This window comes from Pristiophorus japonicus, chromosome 12 (genome assembly GCF_044704955.1).
Source record: "Pristiophorus japonicus isolate sPriJap1 chromosome 12, sPriJap1.hap1, whole genome shotgun sequence".
NCBI classification, from domain to species: Eukaryota; Metazoa; Chordata; class Chondrichthyes; family Pristiophoridae; genus Pristiophorus; species Pristiophorus japonicus.
Window position 1 is genome coordinate 96,047,241 of NC_091988.1, and position 20,941 is coordinate 96,068,181.

The 20,941-nt window shown below is 45.5% G+C and overlaps 1 protein-coding gene across 1 annotated transcript in view; it reads right to left on the reverse strand.

Moving 5' to 3' along the window:
* The window catches only part of bap1 (BRCA1 associated deubiquitinase 1), a 49,850-nt gene extending 29,734 nt beyond the window's left edge, over positions 1 to 20,116 (reverse strand). Inside the window, exons 1-4 of the mRNA XM_070895769.1 lie at positions 20,015 to 20,116; positions 11,361 to 11,390; positions 11,141 to 11,195; positions 3,538 to 3,670 (exon numbers count right to left, since the gene is read on the reverse strand). Of these exons, the coding sequence (XP_070751870.1) occupies positions 3,538 to 3,670; positions 11,141 to 11,195; positions 11,361 to 11,390; positions 20,015 to 20,051 (255 nt within the window). The 5' untranslated portion in view covers positions 20,052 to 20,116. The remainder of the gene's footprint in view (positions 1 to 3,537; positions 3,671 to 11,140; positions 11,196 to 11,360; positions 11,391 to 20,014) is intronic.
* Positions 20,117 to 20,941: the final 825 nt, after the last annotated feature.

Sequence of the window (20,941 nt, forward strand, 5' to 3'; positions counted from 1 at the left end):
AACAGCTGAGGCCCCAGCACAGAACCTTGCGGTACCCCACTAGTCACTGCCTGCTATTCTGAAAAGTACCCATTTACTCCTACTCTTTGCTTCCACAACAGGATTACGGTAGGGTCTTCAAGGTTATGACAGCGTTAATAGTGATGGATTGATTCCACTAGTCAGTGAGAGGTTAACTGGAGGGCACAAATTTAAGATAATCACAAAAAAATTAAAGGGGAAGCTAGAAAAACTTTCACACGTGGTTGGGATGTGGAATTCTCTGCCATAAACCATTGTTGAAGCAGAGTTCACAAGTACTTTTAAAGGGAAATTAGACAGTTGATTGAAAAAAGGTAAATTAAAGGGGTTGGGGGGCATGCAGGAGAGTGGGATTAGACAAGGTGGCTCATGGGGAGAAAAACACTGGCACAGTCTTGATGGGCAGATTGGCCCGTTTCTGTGCTGGAACATTCCGTGATGCTATAATTGCCGATACTGTGGAGATAAATTAGAACCATTTGCGCCAGTTGTTCAGTCACAACTTGTTCCAGCTGCAGTTATCAAATTGAGATGCATTGTTTGTGAACAGGTTTAGAAATTAAACACACCCAAGGTTCAGAACCTACTCCCTCGCCCCCACCCCCCCCCCCTCCCTTCTCCCCTCTCCCCTCTCCCCCTCTCCCCCCCTCTCTCTCTCTCTCTCTCTCTCTCTCTCTCTCTCTCTCATGGCTCTTACTGTTGCTTGGATAAGGTTCAACAGAAGCCAGTCATCCTCTGGTACCTCACCCAGGTGGTCATTCTTCAATGAGTTTCAGCAGGCTTTTAAACCATGGAGGGCATCACAGCAGTGCCCGATACTAAAATCCATCCACACATAATTTGCAGCAGGAATATTACTAGGTCGTCATCAACAGCAAGGAAGGGGTTGATTTTTCTCTTCAGTCTGCAGGCAGGAGGCCCGGTGCAGTGACCTCGAAACATAGAAACATAGAAAATAGGTGCAGGAGCAGGCCATTCAGCCCTTCTAGCCTGCACCGCCATTCAATGAGTTCATGGCTGAACATGAAACTTCAGTACCCCCTTCCTGTTTTCTCGCCATACCCCTTGATCCCCCGAGTAGTAAGGACTTCATCTAACTCCCTTGTGAATATATTTAGTGAATTGGCCTATCAATTTCTTAACTTTAAGGGGATGAATTGAATGGCCCAAAATTAACATGGTCCTTCAAAGGAACGCAGCCACTGTTGCAAAGCAATAGGCTGAAAACCTGCAACTGTGCTCAACAATGGCTTTATCCAGTGGGGAACTGACTCGTTGCTCCACAATGGCTTTACCCAGTGGGGAACTGACTCGTACAGAGCAGAAAAGTCCTGGTTCGATTCCTGGTCTGTGCTGAGTAAGCTGACCTCGGGGTGGGGGTGACAATTGGGTGCGACAATTAGCTTCCACATCACTGGGCTTTGGAAGAGAAAGATTAGCTGGGATTCCTGCTCCGTAATCATCTGCCAATGACCACTGCTGGGAAGTGTGAACGTCAAGCAATGACGAGATTGGGGCTTGGCTGTGATGTCCTCCATGCTCAAATAGCCTGCTGACACCGCTGAGGCTCACGTCTGAAGAATAACCACTGTGCGAGGTATGAGAAGGCAATGGCCAGACTCTGTTTTAAAAGGGATTATGGGAGGGGGTGGGGGTGGGGGGAAAAGAGAAGACAACAAACTACTTTTTTTCTCATCCCTTGAAAAATTCCGTGCAAATTCCAAGTTGATAACATTTAGGAACATACTGAGAACGTGGTGGAAGCAGATTCAATAGTAACTTTCAAAAGGGAACTGGATAAATACTTGAAAAGGAGAAATTAGCAGGGCTATAGGGAAAGAGCGGGAGCGGGTGGGATTAATTGGGTCGCTCTTTCAGAGAGACACGATGTTCCGGTGTGGCCTCCTATTGGCCCCAAGTTTCGTCCCACGGCAAAAACGGCGCACCTCCGAGCTGGGCGCTTGTTTTTCGCGCCGAAAACTGCACCTAAAAAAAAGTCCGATATTCGAGCTCGATGTCTGCTTGGCGCGGCGCGCTCTTCGCAGCAGGGGGCGGAGCCTAACACTCGCGCCGATTTTCTAAGTAGCAGGGGGCGGGTACAATTTAAATTAGCCTTCGTGGTGCCGGCAACCCTGCGCGTGCGTGTTGGAGCGTGCACACAGTCTCACACAAACATTGGCACTCGGCCATTTTTTAAAATACTGCAGAAAAAGTGAAGATTTGTTTCTTGGACCCCTGCAAAGGCTTGTAATTTAATTTTTTTTTATATTTCTGTGTGTGAGGGAGTGCTTTTAGCAGCACTGCTGAATAAATCACCTGCTGAAATCAGTGAGTTCGGCTTTTCACTGCTAAACTTGCAGAACCGGTGCTGTATTGGTGCATGCAAATTAAGGACTGTGTGTTTGGAGAAATAAGAGTGCCAATTCAACTTTGCAATAATACGTGGTGTTGACAATGCAGCACCCATTCTGCAAATTTAAATATAAAACTGTCGATGTGGCTGCCTCTCCCTGTCCAAATGGCCTCAGTCCCCCTCACAGCTCGAAGGCTGCTGCTGTATCTTTGGCTGCCGGCCAGCCACTGACGCCGCCCCTAAAGCGTGGCCGAATGGCCTCAAGAACCTTAATGAGCTGCGTGTGTCCTGCGTTGATTCTTCGGCTGCCGGCCAGCCACTGACGCCGCTGCTATCTCATGGCCGAATGGCCTCACATCGGTCCGCTGCTGATTCTTCGGCTGCCGGCCAGCCACTGACGCCGCTGATATCTCATGGCCGAATGGCCTCGGGTCCGTCCGGTGCTGCTTCTTCGTGGCCAGCCACGAAGAGAATGAAGGCCTGTCTCAAGCACTGCAGCTCAGCTCGAAGCTTGCTGCCGCTGCCGTCGAGACACTGACGCCACACTACTGCCTGTCTCCAACATGAAAGGCCTGCCTGAAGCACAGCAGCTCGAAGGCTGATGCTATTTCACACAGGTAGGAACATGGTTTATTTAATCTTTTCTTTGTTTATAAATTTTTATTCAGGTTGGATTTATTTGTATAATATTTGTATAAGTATAACTAAGGATTGATTGTAGAATTTAATGACTTCCCTTTCCACTCCACCCCTCCCCCCACATTCCCTACGCCTAATTTGTAACCTACGCCAGATTTTCTAAAGTGTAGACAAGGTTTTTTCGAGCGTACAAAAATCTTCACTTACTCCATTCTAAGTTAGTTTGGAGTAAGTTTTCACTCACGAAATTTTGAAATCAGGCATAAGTGGCCGGACATGCCCCCTTTTGAAAAAAAAATTCTGTTCCAAAGTGAAACTGTTCTAACTGACGAGAACTGGAGCAAACTAAACGTCGAGAATTCCGATTTCTAAGATACTCCGTTCTACACCAGTTGCTCCTAAAAATCAGGAGCAAATCATGTGGAAACTTGGGGCCCTAGTTCTGTATGATTCTTTAAATCCGATTGTCCTGCCATCCTCGGGTGCACAGCACGAGAGACAACATTGGAAATTTCAGAGCTTACCTGGTGAGCAAAGAACATGTCATTAACAATTTCCTCATCGATCACCGACGTCTCGTCGACCAGGGGTGTCACCTTGCGCCGTGACCGTCGTTCCTCAATCCATTTGAAGAGGAAGATGAATCCGTACACTGGGCTGAAGACAAGAGGGCAGGGGCAGTGTAAGGCAGCACAGTCCATATCACATGGGAATCTTGATCACATCAACAACTCGCATTTACGCAACACCTTGAACACAGAAAAATTGTCACGGTGCTTTACAGAGGCATAATAAAAGGACACAAAATGGCTACCGGTCACAGGAGGAGATATTTGGTAGGATAACCAAAAGCTTGGTCACAGCGGTGGGCTTCTCAAAGGAGGAGAGGTGGAGAAGAAGAGTTTAAAGAGGGAATTCCAGAGTTAAGGGCCTAGGCGGCTGAGGACATGGCTTTAGGACAAAGAACATAAGAATTAGGAACAGGAGTAGGCCATCTAGCCCCTCGAGCCTGCTCCGCCATTCAAAAAGATCATGGCTGATCTGGTCGTGGACTCAGCTCCACTTACCCGCCCGCTCCCCGTAACCCTTAATTCCCTTATTGGTTAAAAATCTATCTATCTGTGATTTGAATACATTCAATGAGCTAGCCTCAACTGCTTCCCTGGGCAGAGAATTCCACAGATTCACAACTCTCTGGGAGAAGAAATTCCTTCTCAACTCGGTTTTAAATTGGCTCCCCCGTATTTTGAGGCTGTGCCCCCTAGTTCTAGTCTCCCCGACCAGTGGAAACATCCTCTCTGCCTCTATCTTGTCTATCCCTTTCATTATTTTAAATGTTTCTATAAGATCACCCCTCATCCTTCTGAACTCCAACGAGTAAAGACCCAGTCTACTCAATCTATCATCATAAGGTAACCCCCTCATCTCCGGAATCAGCCTAGTGAATCGTCTCTGTACCCCCTCAAAACTAGTATATCCTTCCTTAAGTAAGGTGACCAAAACTGCACGCAGTACTCCAGGTGCGGCCTCACCAATACCCTATACAGTTGCAGCAGGATCTCCCTACTTTTGTACTCCATCCCTCTCGCAATGAAGGCCAACATTCCATTCGCCTTCCTGATTACCTGCTGCATCTGCAAACTAACTTTTTGGGATTCATGCACCGCAGCATGTTGTAATTTCTCCCCATTCAAATAATATTCCCTTTTACTGTTTTTTTTTCCCCCAAGGTGGATGACCTCACATTTTCCGACAAGGGAGGGAGAGTCAGAGGAATGTTGAATTCTAGGGGGAGGGGCGAGGGTGGAGGTTTGCAGTGCTGTCGGAGGTTTCAGAGATAGGGAGGGGCAAGTCTGTGGGCATTTATATACAAAATTGAGAATTTTAAATTGGAGTCCGCGAGCCAATGCAAGTCAGCAGGACAGGAGTGATGGGTGGCTGGGAATTGGTGCGAGTTAGGATACAGGTAGCAGAGGATGAGCTGAAGTTTACAGAGTGTAGAGGATGAGAGGCCGACAAGGAGAGCATTGGAATAGTTGCGTCTGAATCAGTACACAAGTAGCACAGGAGCACAGTGTGTTTCGTTACAAAGTCACCTGTTTGGGAACTCCTTGCACACACACTATGCATTTATTTAAAAACTAATCTGAAAAATTCAGGCACAAAGATATCAAAACAACAAAACTTTGACAAGTAACTTGACGCAAGCATAGAGCAGAATCATGCACTGATACTCACTATTTACATAGAGTTATTTCCATTAGGTGTTCTGTAATGCAGTATAACTGGGTTCCCTTGCTCTTTAACCTAGCGTTTATAGTTCGGCAGCCTGCGTGTACAACTCGCACATGTCTAGTTGTTTCAAAAGTCGTGAACGCAACTTCAAAGCAACTTTGCCGGGCCAGAGACAGTGGAAGAGCACCAGGAGGATTGAGGGGTCCACATGACTGTGACCAGATGGCAGACCAGAGCCAAATGCCTCCATTCAATTGAAACATGATCTTATTGAAACATACAAGATCCTGAGGGTAGATGTTGAGAGGTTGTTTCCCCTGTCTGGAGAGTCTAGAACAAGGGGACACAATCTCAGGATAAGGGGTCGGCCATTTAAGACAGAGATGAGGAGGAATGTCTTCACGCAGAGGGTTGTGAATCTTTGGAATTCTCTACCCAAGAGGGTTGTGGTACGGAGTCTGAGTATATTCAAGGCTGAGATCGATAGATTATTTTGGACTCAAATGGAAAGAGAGGGATATGGGGATAGTGCAGGAAAGTGTTGAGGTCAAAGATCAGCCATGATGTCATTGAATGGCAGAGCAGGCTCGAGGGGGTGTATGGCCTACTCCTGCTCCTATTTCTTATGTTCTTATTGCTGGAGCCCAACAGTTGGCGGCAACTCAGGGAATTCCCAACAATGGGAATCTTGTTGCCTCCGATAGCACTGGAGTCGTTTACTTGACGGGTTTATGTCCAGTTGTGTTCTCACTATTAGAGGCAGCAAACACAATAGTGAAGCTGATGCCAAGCTCATCTCTGACCCAAGTGAAATGAACATGGAATATGAAGACCTCTGCACCTTGCTGTGCAATGTTGTCATTTGCTTTATCAAGTGTATTGGTATCAGTATGCTACAGGAGAAAACAAATCACACTTATGCCAATACAATTGAATATTGTGTCGTATATGGGTACAGTAGTGCAGTGGTTATGTTACTGGACTGGTAACCTACAGAATGTGGTGCTCTATTACAAAGAGCCACCATAGCAGTTTGAGAATTTGAAATCATGAAAAAAGTCTAAAATTTAAAAAGAACTGGTGCAAAAAGTGACCATGAAGCTGTCAGATTGTCGTAAAACCAATGCTTTTGGGGAAGGAAACATGCCGTCCTTTCCTGGTCTGATACCAACCTGGACATGCAATTTACCAACACCAACTTTCCTCTGAAGTGGCCCAATAAGCCACTCAGTTGTATCAAACCACTACAATGAATATACGGACTGCAGCAGTTCAAGGAAAAGGCCCAGCATAACCTTCTCAGAGCGACAACGGATCAGAGAATGATACAGCACAGAAGCAGGCCATTAACCCATCGTGTGTATGCCAGCTCTTTGGTAGAATTATACAATTAGTCCCACTCCTCTGATCTTTCCCCATAGACCGGTAATTTTTTCTATTTACATTCAAGTATTTCCCCAATTCCCTTTTGAAAGTTCCTATTGAATCTGCTTGCACCACATTCCAGATCACAACAAGCTGGTACATTTCTTTCCCCCACCTCCAATGTCCTCTCTAATTCTGTTAGTGCAGTTGGGCACATTAGGGGCAACATTGGTCACCTCTGGTTCTTTTGCCAATCACCTTAAATCTGTGACTTCTGCTACTGACCATTCTGCCACTGGGAACAGTTTCTCCTTATTTACTCCATCAAAATCGTTCATGATTTTGAACACCTCGATCAAATCTCCTCTTGGCCTTCTCTGCTCCAAGGAGAGCAATCTCAGTTTCCACAAGTCCCTCTTCAACCCCTCTAAGACCTTGACATCCTTCCCAAAGAGTGGTGCCCATAATTGAACACAATACTCCAGCTAGGGTCTAACCAGTGTTTTATAAAGGTTTAAGTATACCTTCTTTGCTTTTGTACTCTATGCCCCTTTTATAAAGCCGAAGATCCCATATGCTTTTTAACAGCCTTCTCAACCCGTCCTGCCACCTTCAAATATTTGTGTACACACCCCGCCAGGTCTCTCTGCTCTTGCACCCTGTAAAATTGTCAATAATTGCAATGGGCAACAAAGGCTGGCCTTGCCAGCGACACATACATTTTTTTTAAATCACCACCGACACATCTGTGCCCAGAGTTATACATTTCAAAATGCTTTTTTCATCCCAGTCTAGAAGGACAGAATCTGTCACTGTACAGCAGTACACGTGACATAATGCAATTTACTGAATGCCGAGTGACAACACCGTAATCCCAATTCACCTTGCAGAAAGTGACACCGCCTATCAGAGCACACCTTCCGCCCATCTCACAGAATAATTTACATACTGGCATTACCTATCAAAGGACACCTTCCTCACAGGATAATTCACAGACTGGCACATTTGCAACCATCTCAGCCAGAAGTGCCGAGTGGATGATCCATATCGGCCTCCTCCTGAGGCTCCTACCGTCACAGAAGCCAGTCTTCAGCCAATTCGATTCACTCCACATGATATCAAGAAACAGCTGAGCGCACTAGATACTGCAAAGGCTATGGGCCCCGACAACATCCCGGCTGTCATGCTGAAGACTTGTGCTCCAGAACGAGCTGTGCCTCTAGCCAAGCTGTTCCAGTACAGCTACAACACTGGTATCTACCCAACAATGTGGAAAACTGCCCAGGTATGTCCTGTCCACAAGAAGCAGGACAAATCTAATCTGACCAATTACCACCCCATCAGTCTACTCTTAATCATCAGCAAAGTGATGGGAGACAGTGCTATCAAGCAGCACTTACTCACCACTAACCAGCTCACCGATGCTCAGTTTGGGTTCCACCAGGACCACTCAGCTCCAGACCTCACAACAGCCTTGGTCCAAACATGGACAAAAGAGCTGAATTCCAGAGGTGAGGGGAGAGTGACTGTTCTTGACATCATGGTAGCATTTGACCGAGTGTGGCATCAAGGAACCCCATCAAAATTGAAGTCAATGGAAATTGGGGGGGCAAACTCTGCACTGGCTGGAGTCATATCTAGTACAAAGGAAGATGGTTGTGGTGGTTGGAGGTCAATCATCACAGCCTCAGAACATTGTTGCAGGAGTTCCTCAGGGCAGTGTCCTCGGCCCGACCATCTTCAGCTGCTTCATTAATGACCTTCCCTCCATCATAAGGTCAGAAGTGGGGATGTTTGCTGATGATTACAGTGTTCAGTTCCATTCACTACTCCTCAGATAATGAAGCAGTCCATGCCTGCATGCAGCAAGACCGGGACAACATTCAGGCTGATAAGTGGCAAATAACATTCACACCACACAAGCGCCAGGCAATGACCATCTCCAACAAGCGAGAGTCTAACCACCGTTCCTTGACATTCAACCACATTACCAGCACCGAATCCCCCATCAACATCTTGGGGGTCACCATTGACCAGAAACTTAACTGGACCAGCCACATAAATACAGTGGCAACAAGAGCGGGTCAGAGGCTGGGTATTCTGCGGCGAGTGTCTCACCTCCTGACTCCCCAAAGCCTTTCCACCATCAACAAGGCACAAGCCAGAAGTGTGAGGGAATACTCGCCACTTGCTTGGATGAGTGAAGTTCCAACAACACTCAAGAAGCTTGATACCATCCAGGGCAAAGCAGCCCGCTTGATTAGCATCCCATCCACCAGTGTAAGCATTCAAATCCTCCATCGCCAGCACACCGTGGCTGCAGTGTGTACAAGATGCACTGCAGTAACTTGCCAAGGCTTGTTTGGCAGCACCTCCCAAAGCCGCGACCTCTACTATCTAGAAGGACAAGGGCAGCAGGCGTATGGGAGCACCATCATCTGCAAGTTCCCCTCCAAGTTACACACCATCCTGACTTGGAAATATATCGCCGTTCCTTCATTGTTGCCCAGTCAAAATCCTGGAACTCCCTCCGTAATAGCCCCGTGGGATTACCTTCACCACACGACTGCAGCGGTTCAAGGCGACGGCTCACCACCACTTTCTCTCGGGCAATTAGCGATGGGCAATAAATTCTGGCCTTGCCAGTGACGCCTACATCCCAGGAACGAGTAAAAACAAGTCTCTCAAGAGATTATTGAGCCTCTTTCTAGGGAAGCGCTGCCGAGGTGTTTTCCCATTGCCTTCCTCAGGATTTTTATATAATCTTTGGAGTACCTTCAACCAAGGCTAAAGAGCCCGACTATCCTTTATGACAAAAGTACTCTCACTGGATGCCAAGCCAGTATTCAGAGCCGGGCTGTCTAGAGTGGAGCCTGAACCCAACCCTTCTGACTTGGAGGTGGGAATACTATCCCTGAGCCAGTGGTCACTCTGTCTCGACAAGTCTCCCGGTAGATGTCAACCCAGCATTTAGAGACCATATTTTAGTTACCACACACCAGGACTGTCTGGAGTGGGACTCAAACCCTCCACCTTATGACCCAGAGATGGGAATACTACCTCATTGCCGAAGACTCACGGGATAACAGCAGTTGTTCAATAAGATGCACCACTGTGATAGCACAAACACGTGAGCTCTGCTACATCTGGATACGGAACAGGAGTTTAGGATTACAGTTCAGACACCTCTCTAACACCCTTTTGCCCCTTTACAGCTCGAGGGCAGTTTCTATAAGCAGTCCGAGTTTCTTATGACCTGAAGCCTCTGTTTATAAAGTCTGTTGTACATAAGTTAGTGTAATCTAGGCCTAATCACTTGCTGGAGAACAAGTGAGATGCCCACCAAGTCCTTGTCACCTCCGGAGGCAGAAAATACCACACTGTCAGACCAATGACTACAGGTTATAACTACTGTTCACAATGATTCTGATTAATCCTTGACATCCTGGAACGGAGTTGTGGGGTATCAGAAGCTGCCAGGTTTGAGTCCCAAGGCTATGCTAAATTAGCCAGTGTAAGGGATATAGAGTTGTAGCAGACAAAGAGCAGACAGATAGGTGGTCAGAACACAATGCTGAAGGTAGTGAAATAATCAGTATTAGAAGGGTCTGAGGAATCGGTGATGGTATGGATTATAATTGCCTATTGCATGTAACACTTGTTTATGTTGGTATAGCACACTTATAACGAATTAATGGGTAATTCATCCTTAACCTTAGTAACACACAACAAAACAGCAGAAGTCATCAGTTACAATTTTGATTAGACGTCTCTGAGGAAGAGATAAGAAAGCCAGTATTTTGGAACAGTTACTTCAGGCATCATATAGACTATGGCAACGTGCAAATCACGGAACAAACACAATTAACATATAATGGGAGATGGACAATTACAAGTACCACTCAGTCAGTCTGATAGACAACAAATCAATGTAACTCCGCTGATAGCAATAGACCTATCGATGATTGTGTAGGAGGGTAGCTCCTCTCCAAAATCTGTATAAATTATACTTGAAACCTCTTGTATTTTGAAGGTTCCACAATTGAACTCTCCCTTGCATTTACTTGAAATAAAGCCGGCTGAAACCAAGGTTTTGTTTGTATGATTCTGTGGTCGTTATACGTACGGCGAAGGGAGGGATGTCGATTACCTATATCAGGTAGTTCGCCCCGAAGAAGAGAAGTCTTCCTTTTACCCCAACAGCTAGTACGGTTAAATAAGGCACTGCAATTGGTCTCCGCTAGGAAGGGTAAAAAAAGAAACCAGCCATTGCTTCTGCTCCTCTCCATCATCCATTAACTCCTGGTGGACAGTATATGTAATTGGATGTCAGGAAAGGAGAGTATCAGCTTGGCTCTCATACCACCACCCCAGTTGAGTAACCTACAGACACTCAACGTCCAAGTGCTAGCAGAGGAATGGGCGCTTGGATAGATAGCAACTGGAACTGTACCTCAGCGTGTGTCATCACCTGGTGGGGAGGAAACGGAGGAAGCAGGTAAAAAGAAAGAAATTCGAAGGACTTACCCCTGAACTTTACAATGTAGATCATAGATCTCCTCCACTTGAACACCTTTTACACCTAGGGGCAAGGAAACAGAGAAGCTAAACCCAATTGGATTGAATCAAAAGACATGGTGATTGACACAGCGCAGCAAAGTAATTTTAATACAGATGTTGAGAAATCGGCAACAACTTAAGTTCCTGTATTTTGTTGAAGTTTGTCGCAATGTGAAAAGGTACTTACCAAAATCCTCTACCAGCAGGGTGAAGAGCCCTGAAATGTAGAACAGAGATATACTATGAATGCAAAGATTTCTGGCATCCAGCACTGCACTGTCATTGGGCATTATAAAGGTTTAGACAAGTTGTTACTGATCTGGACAACTAGTTTTTATTAAATACTGAGCAACATTTATGTACTGTGTCCACTTGAACTGTGAGAAACATCACGCATTGTAATTCTAGATTCGATTCTATTAACAGCGGGGTAAATTATTAGTGCTTACAGATTTATCATGGTGCTGGGAATGGGGGGAGTGTTATGAGCGGATTAATTAAAATTCCATGTGGCAAATAAGCAAATAGATCGCAGAATCTTACAGCACAGAAGGATACCATTCGGCCCATCGAGCCTGTGCCGGCTCTTTGAAAGAGCTATCCATTAGCCCCACTCCCCTGCTCCTTTCCCATAGCTCTGCACATTTCTCCTTTCACGTATATATAGCCAATTCCCTTTTGAAAGTTATGATAAGATCCTGGAACACTTAAGATAGATCTTGTACCACAGCAAGAATGAAGAATAATGTTTGGAATCAGAAAGGCCATTCACCACACCTGGTCTATCCTTTCCATTCCACCATATACACTTTGTACAATCGTCAGGGTTTATTTCATCTCCTGAAGGTGGCGAAAAATCTAAGAGACACTTCCAAGAGGAGAAAGTTCTGTGAACTTCTTCTCTGACCCTGAAGGCATTTGGTAAAAAAAACCTCATATAGCTTCAGTACAATATTATATAGAGAAAAGAGAGAGAGAGAGAGAGAGAGAGAGAGAAAAAAAACAGAAAAATAACTTGCAATTTATTTTGTCTTTCACAACCTCAGGACGTCCCAAAGTGCTTCACAAGCAATAAAGTACTTTTGACCGTACACTGTCGTATGCAGGAAACGCGACAGCCAAGTTGCACACTGCAAGGTCACACTTAATTTAAGTGGTGCTGTCCCACTTAAATTAACACTGGTTGTAAAATCTAAGCTTGTTACAATTGTTACATTATTAGGCTGGGGATCAAAATAGCTTGCACAGTGTACTTGTATTTCTCAGTGACTACACAACTACACAATTACGGCCTATACGCTCTAGAGTTTAGAGGAAGGAGAGGTGATCTCAATGAAACATATAGGCCTGGAAATCCCGGCCTCCCAGGGTCCGTACGGAGTGTCTATGGACCCAGGAAGACATCTCCGGAGGCGAGGACATTTGCAAGGGCAAGATTGCGGGATTTATCCATATCTTACCCAGAAAATGTCCTCAAAACTCTTGCGCCTGATAAAAGCAGCCACATAGCCCACAGAGTTTTAAAACATACAAAAATATAATAAAATAAAATTTTAAAACACATTTTATTGTTTAAAAACCCTGCCCACTAAGGTAAATTTATTTTTAACCCTAATTACAAAACTTTAAAAAAAAATGGAAAAATATTTTTTTTTCCTGAGGCATTTATTAACTTTAATTTCAATTAATTTTAATTATGTGAGGTGTGTTTTTTATTTTTTATTATGGTTAGTGTGTTGTTTTTTTTTCTCATTAACAGCAATGAGAACTGGTAGATACGGAGTTCCCGTTGCTATTAATGAGAAAGCTGTGCAATACTTTACCTGATTGGCTGAGCAATCACACGTGACTGCATCTTCTGCGTGGGAACCTGGAGAAAAGGCCTCCCCAACGGAGTCCCACGCTCCTCCGAGACCACCCGATAAATTCGTAGAAATGTTTCAGGTCGGAGGCAATTGCCCGCGGGAAGCCTCCAACCGCAATTTAGCCCCATTAAATTCTTATAGGGCTTGACAGGGTAGATGCTGAGAGGCTGTTTCCCGTGGCTGGAGGAAATAGGGGGCATTGTCGCAGGATAAGGGGCCGGCCATTTAGGACTGAGATGAGGAGAAATTTCTTCACTCAGAGGGTGGTGAATCTTTGGAATTCTCTACCCCAGAGAGCTGTGGAGCCTCAGTCATTGAGTATATTCAAGACGGAAATCGATAGGTTTTGGACTCTAAGGGATTCGAGGGATATGGGGATCAGGCGGGAAAGTGGAGTTGAGGTCGAAGATCAACTATGATGTTACTGAATGGCGGAGCAGGCTTGAGAGGCAGTGTGGCCTACTCCTGCTCCTAATTCTTACGTTATTTAAAACATCCCATTTACAGCTCCTTCAGACCTATCTTTTGTTTCTTCACTTGTCCCATTACCACCCTATTTTGTTTTGCGCCATCATCCCCTTTGTCATTTAAAATCACTGCTGCCTTCCGCCCCATCACAGAACTTCCCACTTGGTCTTTTCTTCCTTCCCACCTTTCCCTGCCTCTGCGTAAAACCTGTTACATTTCTAACTTTTTCCAGTTCTGACGGAAGGAACGTTAACTCGGTTTCTCTCCACAGATGCTGACTGACTTGCGGGGTATTTCCAGCATTTTCTGTTTATATTTAAAACTTGTGATTCTACGTCAATGTACAATTTGTTTTTCGGGTTCTTTCAATACACAAAAGTTGCCTTCCCCTAGCCTACGAGTTCTCGGGAATGACTGGAAGTCAGAGGAATGAGTACACACGCACGGAACTGGTAAAGCAACACCTTGCATTGAACGCACGAAGCCTCCCAAAGCGCTTCACGCGCACATAATGCGACTTGGAGCCACAAGAGGAGATATTAGGGCTAAAAGCTTGGTCAAAGTAGTAGGTTTTGAGGTTGTTCTTAAAGTAAGAGAGAGGTATAGCGAAGTGGAGAGGTTTAGGAAGGGAATTACAGAGCTTAGGTCCTAGATGGCTAAAGGCATGTCCACCAAAGGTGGGGTGAAGGGAATGGGGAATGTGCAAGAGGAACGCAGAGACCTCGGAGGGCCTGGCGGAGGGGCAAGGCCATGGATGAATTTGATCGCGAGAATGAGAATTTTAAAATGGAGCCTTGGTGGAACGGGAGCCAATATGTGTCAGCGAGCACAGGGTTGATGAGTGATTGGGACCTGATGTGGATTACGATATTGAGGCAGGGCAGAGAAGGGCGTTATTACGGAGGTGTAAGTAGGCAGCCTTGGTGATAGGCTGGGTTTAGGGTCGGAAGTTCAGCTCAGGGTCAAATAGCACGCTTGCGGTCAGTCTAGTTCAGCCTGAGACAGTGGCAAGGGGACGGACTTTGTGGGCGAAGACAATGGCTTTGGTCTTCCCAAATTTCAATCTGAGAAAATTGCAGCTCATCCAGTACTGGATGTCGGACAAGCAGACTGACAGTACAGAGGCAGTGGAGTGGTCAAGAGCAGTGGTAGTGAGATAGAGCTGGGTGTCATCAGCGTACGTATGGAAATTGACGTCATATCTGCGGATGATGTCGCCAAGGGGAAGCAAGTCAATGAGAAGGGCCGAGGATAGATCCTTAGGGGACTCCAGGTGTAACAATACAGGGGCAGAAAGAGAAGCCATTGCAGGAGATTATCTGACTACAATTGGATAGATAAGAATGGAACCAGCCGAAGGCAGGCAAACACAGATGGACAACGGGGGTGAGGCATTGGAAGAGGATGGTGTGGTGAGGTCAATCATGTCAAAGGCTACAGACAGGCCGCTAAGGATGAGGCAGGATAGTGCACCATGATCACAGTCACAAAGGATACCATTGTGACTTTGATTAGGGTCGTTTAAGTATTGTGGCAGTGGCAGAAACCTGATTAGTGGGGTTCAAACGTAGAATTGCGAGAAAGATGGTACGGATTTGGGAGGAAACAACGTGGACTTTGGAAATCGAAAGGAAGGTTAGAGATGGGTGGTCATTTTTCTGATGGGGGGCGGTGATGACAGTAGATTTGAAGGGAAGGGGGGGGGAAACAGTACTGAAGGAGAGGGAACCTTTTACAATATCAGTTAGCATAGGGTCCATGAATGGGTGGTTAACAGTTTAATGGGAAAAGACTTGAGAGAGAGCAGGAGGTGGGTCTCGTGAACAAGATGAGCTCGGAGGTCAAGGTGACGATAGGTGAGAAACTAGAGAAAGATTTGAGTTCAGGGCTAGGGCAGGGGTGAACTTTGGGGGAAGCTTGGCTTGATGGACAATGGGAAGCAAGGAAAGCAGCAGAGGCAGCTGAAAAGGTCTCAATCTTATTGACAAACAAGTCCATGAGCACCTCACACTTGTTGTTGGAAGCGAGGGCAAGAATGCAGGGGAGAGGGGGTTAAGGAGACGGTGGGTAGTGAAGAAGCCGGGTGTTATCTTAGCTTTCCAGGATAGGGTCCTGGAGTAGTGAGCAGTTTTGTTAAGGAAAACAGGATTTGATAGTGCTTGATGTAGTATATTTGGATTTCCAAAAGGCATTTGATAAGGTGCCACATAAAAGGTTGTTAAGCAAGATAAGGGCACATGGGGTTGGGGGTAAGGTGTTAGCGTGGATAAAGGATTGGCTAACTGACAGAAAACAGAGACTAGGGATAAACAGGTCATTTTCAGATTGAGAGCCGGTAACTAGTGGGGATCAGTGCTGGGACCTCAGCTATTTACAGTCTATATTAATGACTTAGTTGAAGGGACTGAGTGTCATGTATCCAAGCTTACTGACGATACAAAGCTAGGTGGAAGAGTAAGATGTGAGGAGGACGCAAATGGCCTGCAAAGGGATATAGACAGGTTAAGTGAGTGGGCAATAAGGTGGCAGATGGGAGTATAATATGGGGAAATGTGGGTTAGTCACTTGGGTAGGAAGAATAGAAAAGTAGAATATTTTTTAAATGGTAAGAAACGATTAAATGTTGGTGTTCAGAGAGATTTGGGTTTCCTAGTACAAGAAACACAAAGCTAGCACGCAAGTACAGCAAGCAATTAGGAAGGCAAATGGCATGTTGGCCTTTATTGCTTGAGGGTTGGAGTACAAGAGTAAGGGAGTCTTGCTACAATTGTACAGGGCTCTAGTGAGGCCACACCTGGAGTACCGTGCACAGTTTTGGTCTCCTTATTAAAAGGAAGGATATGCTTGCCTTAGAGGCGATGCAACGAAGGTTCACTAGATCGGTCCCGGAATGAGAGATTGAGTAGATTGGGCCTGTACTCTCTGGAGTTTAGGAGAATGAATGAGAGGTAAGCTTATTGAAACGTAAAGATTCTGAGGGGTACTAACAGGGTAGATTGAGAGATTGCTTCCCCTGGCTGGAGAGTCTAGAACTAGTGGGCATAGTTTCAGGATAAAGGGCCAGCCTTTCAAGACTGAGATGAGAAATAATTCAGATGGTTGTGAATCTTTGGAATTCTGATGGTTGTGAATCTTTGGAATTCTCTGCCCCAAAGTGCTGTGGATGCTCAGTCATTGAGTATATTCAAGGCTGGGATAGATAGATTTTTGGACTCAAGGAATTAAGGGATATGGGGATAGGACAGGAAAGTGGAGCTGAGGTTGAACATCAGCCATGATCTTATTGAATGGCGGAGAAGGCTTGAGGAGCCATATAGCTGCTCTAATTCTTATGTATGATGTGGTTCAGCCAGATCTGAATAATTAAGCCATATACGTTCAAGTCTGCGTCTCTTGTATATAAGAAAGTGAAGATATGGGCCGTACCCAGGTGAAAGAGAGGAAGGCTTTTATTGGGGCGAGGGGTATTAAAAGTACAGTGGACAACAACACCTTCCAAACCAGGAATTGGGACAGTGGACCAAGCCCTTTCAAACCAATAATTGGGACAGTGGTCAACACCTTCAATATTCACACCGGCAAGTTAATTTTTGAAACAATTTGGCTTTCTTAGTTCCAACATGTTAAAGTACAATTTGGGGATAACTTCAATTTGAAGATATTTACACTTAATGGGACCTTGCCCTGCAGTCTGAATACACTCACCATTCAACTATCATAAACACAGAACCTGAGCTATTGTTTTACAAATTACTAGAGTAACTTATATTTATATAGCACCTTTAACGTAGTAAAATCTCCCAAGACGGAATGTTGTAAGACACCAAGCCACATACGAAATTAGGGCAGATGACCAAAAGCTTGGTCAAAGATGGGTGGGGAAAGCAAATTGTGAGGAGGACACAAAAAAAATCTACAAAGGGATATAGGCAGGCTAAGTGAGTGGGCATAAATTTGGCAGATGGAGTACAATGTGGGAAAATGTGAGGTTATCCACTTTGTTATGAAATAATAGAAAAGCAAATAATTTAAATGGAGAAAAATTGCAAAGTGCTGCAGTAGAGAGAGACCTGGGGGGGGGGGGGGTGGGCTTTGTGCATGAAACACAAAATGTTAGTATGCAGGTACAGCAAGTAATCAGGAAGGCAAATGGAATGTTGGCCTTTATTGCAAGGGGGATAGAGTATAAAAGCAGAGAAGTCCTGCTACAACTGTAAAGGGTATTGGTGAGGCCACACTTGGGAGTACCATTGTGGTCTCTGTATTTAAGGAAGGATATACTTGCATTGGAGGCTATTCAGTGAAGGTTCACTAGGTTGATTCCGGAGATGAGGGGGTTGACTTATGAAGATAGGTTGAGTAGGTTGGGCCTATACTCATTGGAATTCAGAAGAATGAGAGGTGATTTTATCGAAACATATAAGATAATGAGGGGGCTCGACAAGGTGGATGCAGAGAGGATATTTCCATTCATAGGGGAAACTGAAACTAGGGGACAGTCTTAGAATAAGGGACCACCCATTTAAAACTGAGATGAGGAGAAATTTCTTCTGAGGGTTGTAAATCTATGGAATTCTCTACCCCAGAGAACTGTGGAGGCTGGGTCATTGAATATATTTAAGGCAGAGATAGAGAGATTTTTGAGCGATAAGGGAGCGGGCAGGGATGTGGAGCTGAGTCCATGATTGAATGGCAGAGCAGGCTCGAGTGGCCAAATAGCCTACTCCTGCTCCTACTTCTTATGTTCTTATGCAAGAGGGAGGTTTTAAGGAACGTCTTAAAAGGAAGAAAGAGAGGCAGCGATGCAGAGAGGTTTAGGGAGGGAGTTCCAGAGCATAGAGCCCACCCAGGCAGCTGAAGGCATAGCTACTGATGGTTGAGTGATCAAAATCATGGATGCTCAAGAGGGCAGAATTTGATGAGAAGTCATCACATCAACGGGGAATGTATTGGGGATTGCATGATCTGTACAGGTAAACCCACAAGGATTTTGGACTTTTCAGTACGAGTTTTATGGAAACTAGAGGACTGGTTAGAAACGTGGATTAATTACCTGCTAAATGAGCGCAGTTTGTTTAAAAGTGTTAATTCAACCAAGGACCTGTTAAACTGTTCAAGGCGGCATGCTGGGAAGGTTGGGCCCATTCAGAGTATTATTCAGACTGTCTGGGAGGGGGCCTTGAAAGACTGCGGGTAACAGTCGTAAACATCAGGTTTGTTTTTTGTAGCAACCGTGGAAAAGTGAAAGAGAAAAGTTACTATAAAGCTTGCTTTTGTCAACAAGAATGGTATAAGAGCAGTCACTCTAAAGTTTAGGAAGACGGTCCACAAGGAAACCTGAATAACAGCCCCAAAGAATCAACAAAGAATTAACCTCAGTCTCTCAAAACAACCATTTGAGTTGAGTTGTACCACTGACTTAAAAGGTTGTATGAATCTTTATCTATAAAACTTGTTGTATTTTAATGATAAAAAACAATTGTTAGAAAGGTTTAAAGCCTTGGTTGGTCTTCCCTAAAGAGTAAAGAAGTTAAAACAAAAATCTTACACCACCCTCAGCAGTTTTGTCTTCTGTTAATCAGCAGGAGTAAAATTTGGCCAGGTTTGAGAGGTGGCATAAGAGCACCAAACTGGAGCCACAAACAGCCTTGCATTATAGGTTTGCTAGCACAAGAACATCACAAGCATTCAAAACTTAATGCCATGGACCAGGCAACTTTGAGTCTAAAGACAAACCAGAGGCGGCTGTGGGATGGTAGCTTGAGTTGCAACATTGTTTTACTTCTGATGAAAATACATTGACGACAATAACTAATGTTCCCCCCTTTCCCACATTACTGGTGGGAGGGGGGGTGGGGCGGGCACAAAGAGACAGGGTGAACCGCACAAGTTCCATCTTAAACATTTACCATCTGATTCTCCCCTTTTTTCTCACACCCCTTGAAGCATTCAAAACCAAGAATTTTAGAACTTTACAGCATAGAAAGAAGCCATTCGACACACCTTGTCCTCTGCTTCAAATATTCGTCCAGTTTTCCCTTAAAGGAAGCAACATCTCTGCCTCAATTGCTGTTTGGATACAGCTCTATGTCTGCACATGTATGGCTAGGCAATGTGTGTGTGCTGGCTGCTCAATATCACAGTACACACACACATACTTTTCAGTGGGAGTCAGTGAATAGCAGGAGCAGGGAACCCCAGCCCTGGAGACTGAAGCCTATTTCCAGCACTGACCCTGGGATCCTGCTGGTCTGCAGCCATCAGCTCCCCCCTCACACACATTGCATCATATTCCTGGACAAGTGGCAATCTTTAGCAATGGCCCAGTCGCCAAGGCAACCCCAGCAGCGAGGCGCTGGCTACAAGTGGCTGCTGGATAGTAGCCTGATCCATTCAGTAAATATCACCCTGAGCTGGGAGCTGCAGGACCCTGGGCTCTGGGACTATATCCGTCCGTCCCTCCCACCCCCGGGGGTCTCCCCCTGTCCCTGCAGCCACACACACTCACCCGGGTCGCTCTCCAGCTCCAGCCAGCCTTTATTCATATTCTCGCCCCGCTCTCCATCACTCCCACAGCACCCTCAGCGCAGGAGCAGGCCGCACGACGTCATCAAGCGGCGGCCGCGCCTGCGCACTGACCGCGCCACTGCCCCGCTCGTCGCCATCTTTGTGCGGGGCAAACTGACTGCTATGGTCTGTGTGACCTCAGGGGCAGGGGCAGGGGCAGCCACTCTCATTTTCTTCTCTCAGATTGTCACCCACTTACGTGTGTGTCACGTTTCATAATAAAAAAAATTGATTTGCTCTGTGATTACCAACAGCCCCCCCCCCCCACCATTGCTCACACCTCTGTCTGAATTACTGGAACAAAAATAAAATGTTGGAAATTTGAAATAAAAACAGAAAATGCTGGAATCCGCAGCGTGTTAAAGTTTTCTTATCAAAAATCAGTGTTGGATTTCCCTGCCCACTCCCCCAATTCCACACTTCCTCAATCCAATAGGGATAGGCCGAGTAATTACAGGCCTGTCAGCCTAACCTCAGTGGTGGGAAAATTATTGGGAAAAAATCCTGAAGGACCGGATAAATCTTCATTTAGAAAGACAAGGACTAATCAGGCACAGTCAGCATGGGTTTGTTAAGGGAAGATCGTGTTTGACTAACCTGATTGAATTTTTCGAGGAGGTAACCAGGAGGGTCGATGAGGGTAGTGCATACGATGTAGTGTATATAGACTTTAGCAAAGCTTTTGATAAGGTTCCACATGACAGACTGGTCACAAAGGTAAAAGCCCATGCAATCCAGGGCAAAGTGGCAAGTTGGATCCAAAATTGGCTCAGAGGTAGGAAGCAAAGGGTAATTGATGGATGTTTTTGTGACTGGAAGGATGTTTCCATGGGGTTTTGCAGGGCTCAGTACTGGGTCCCTTGCTTTT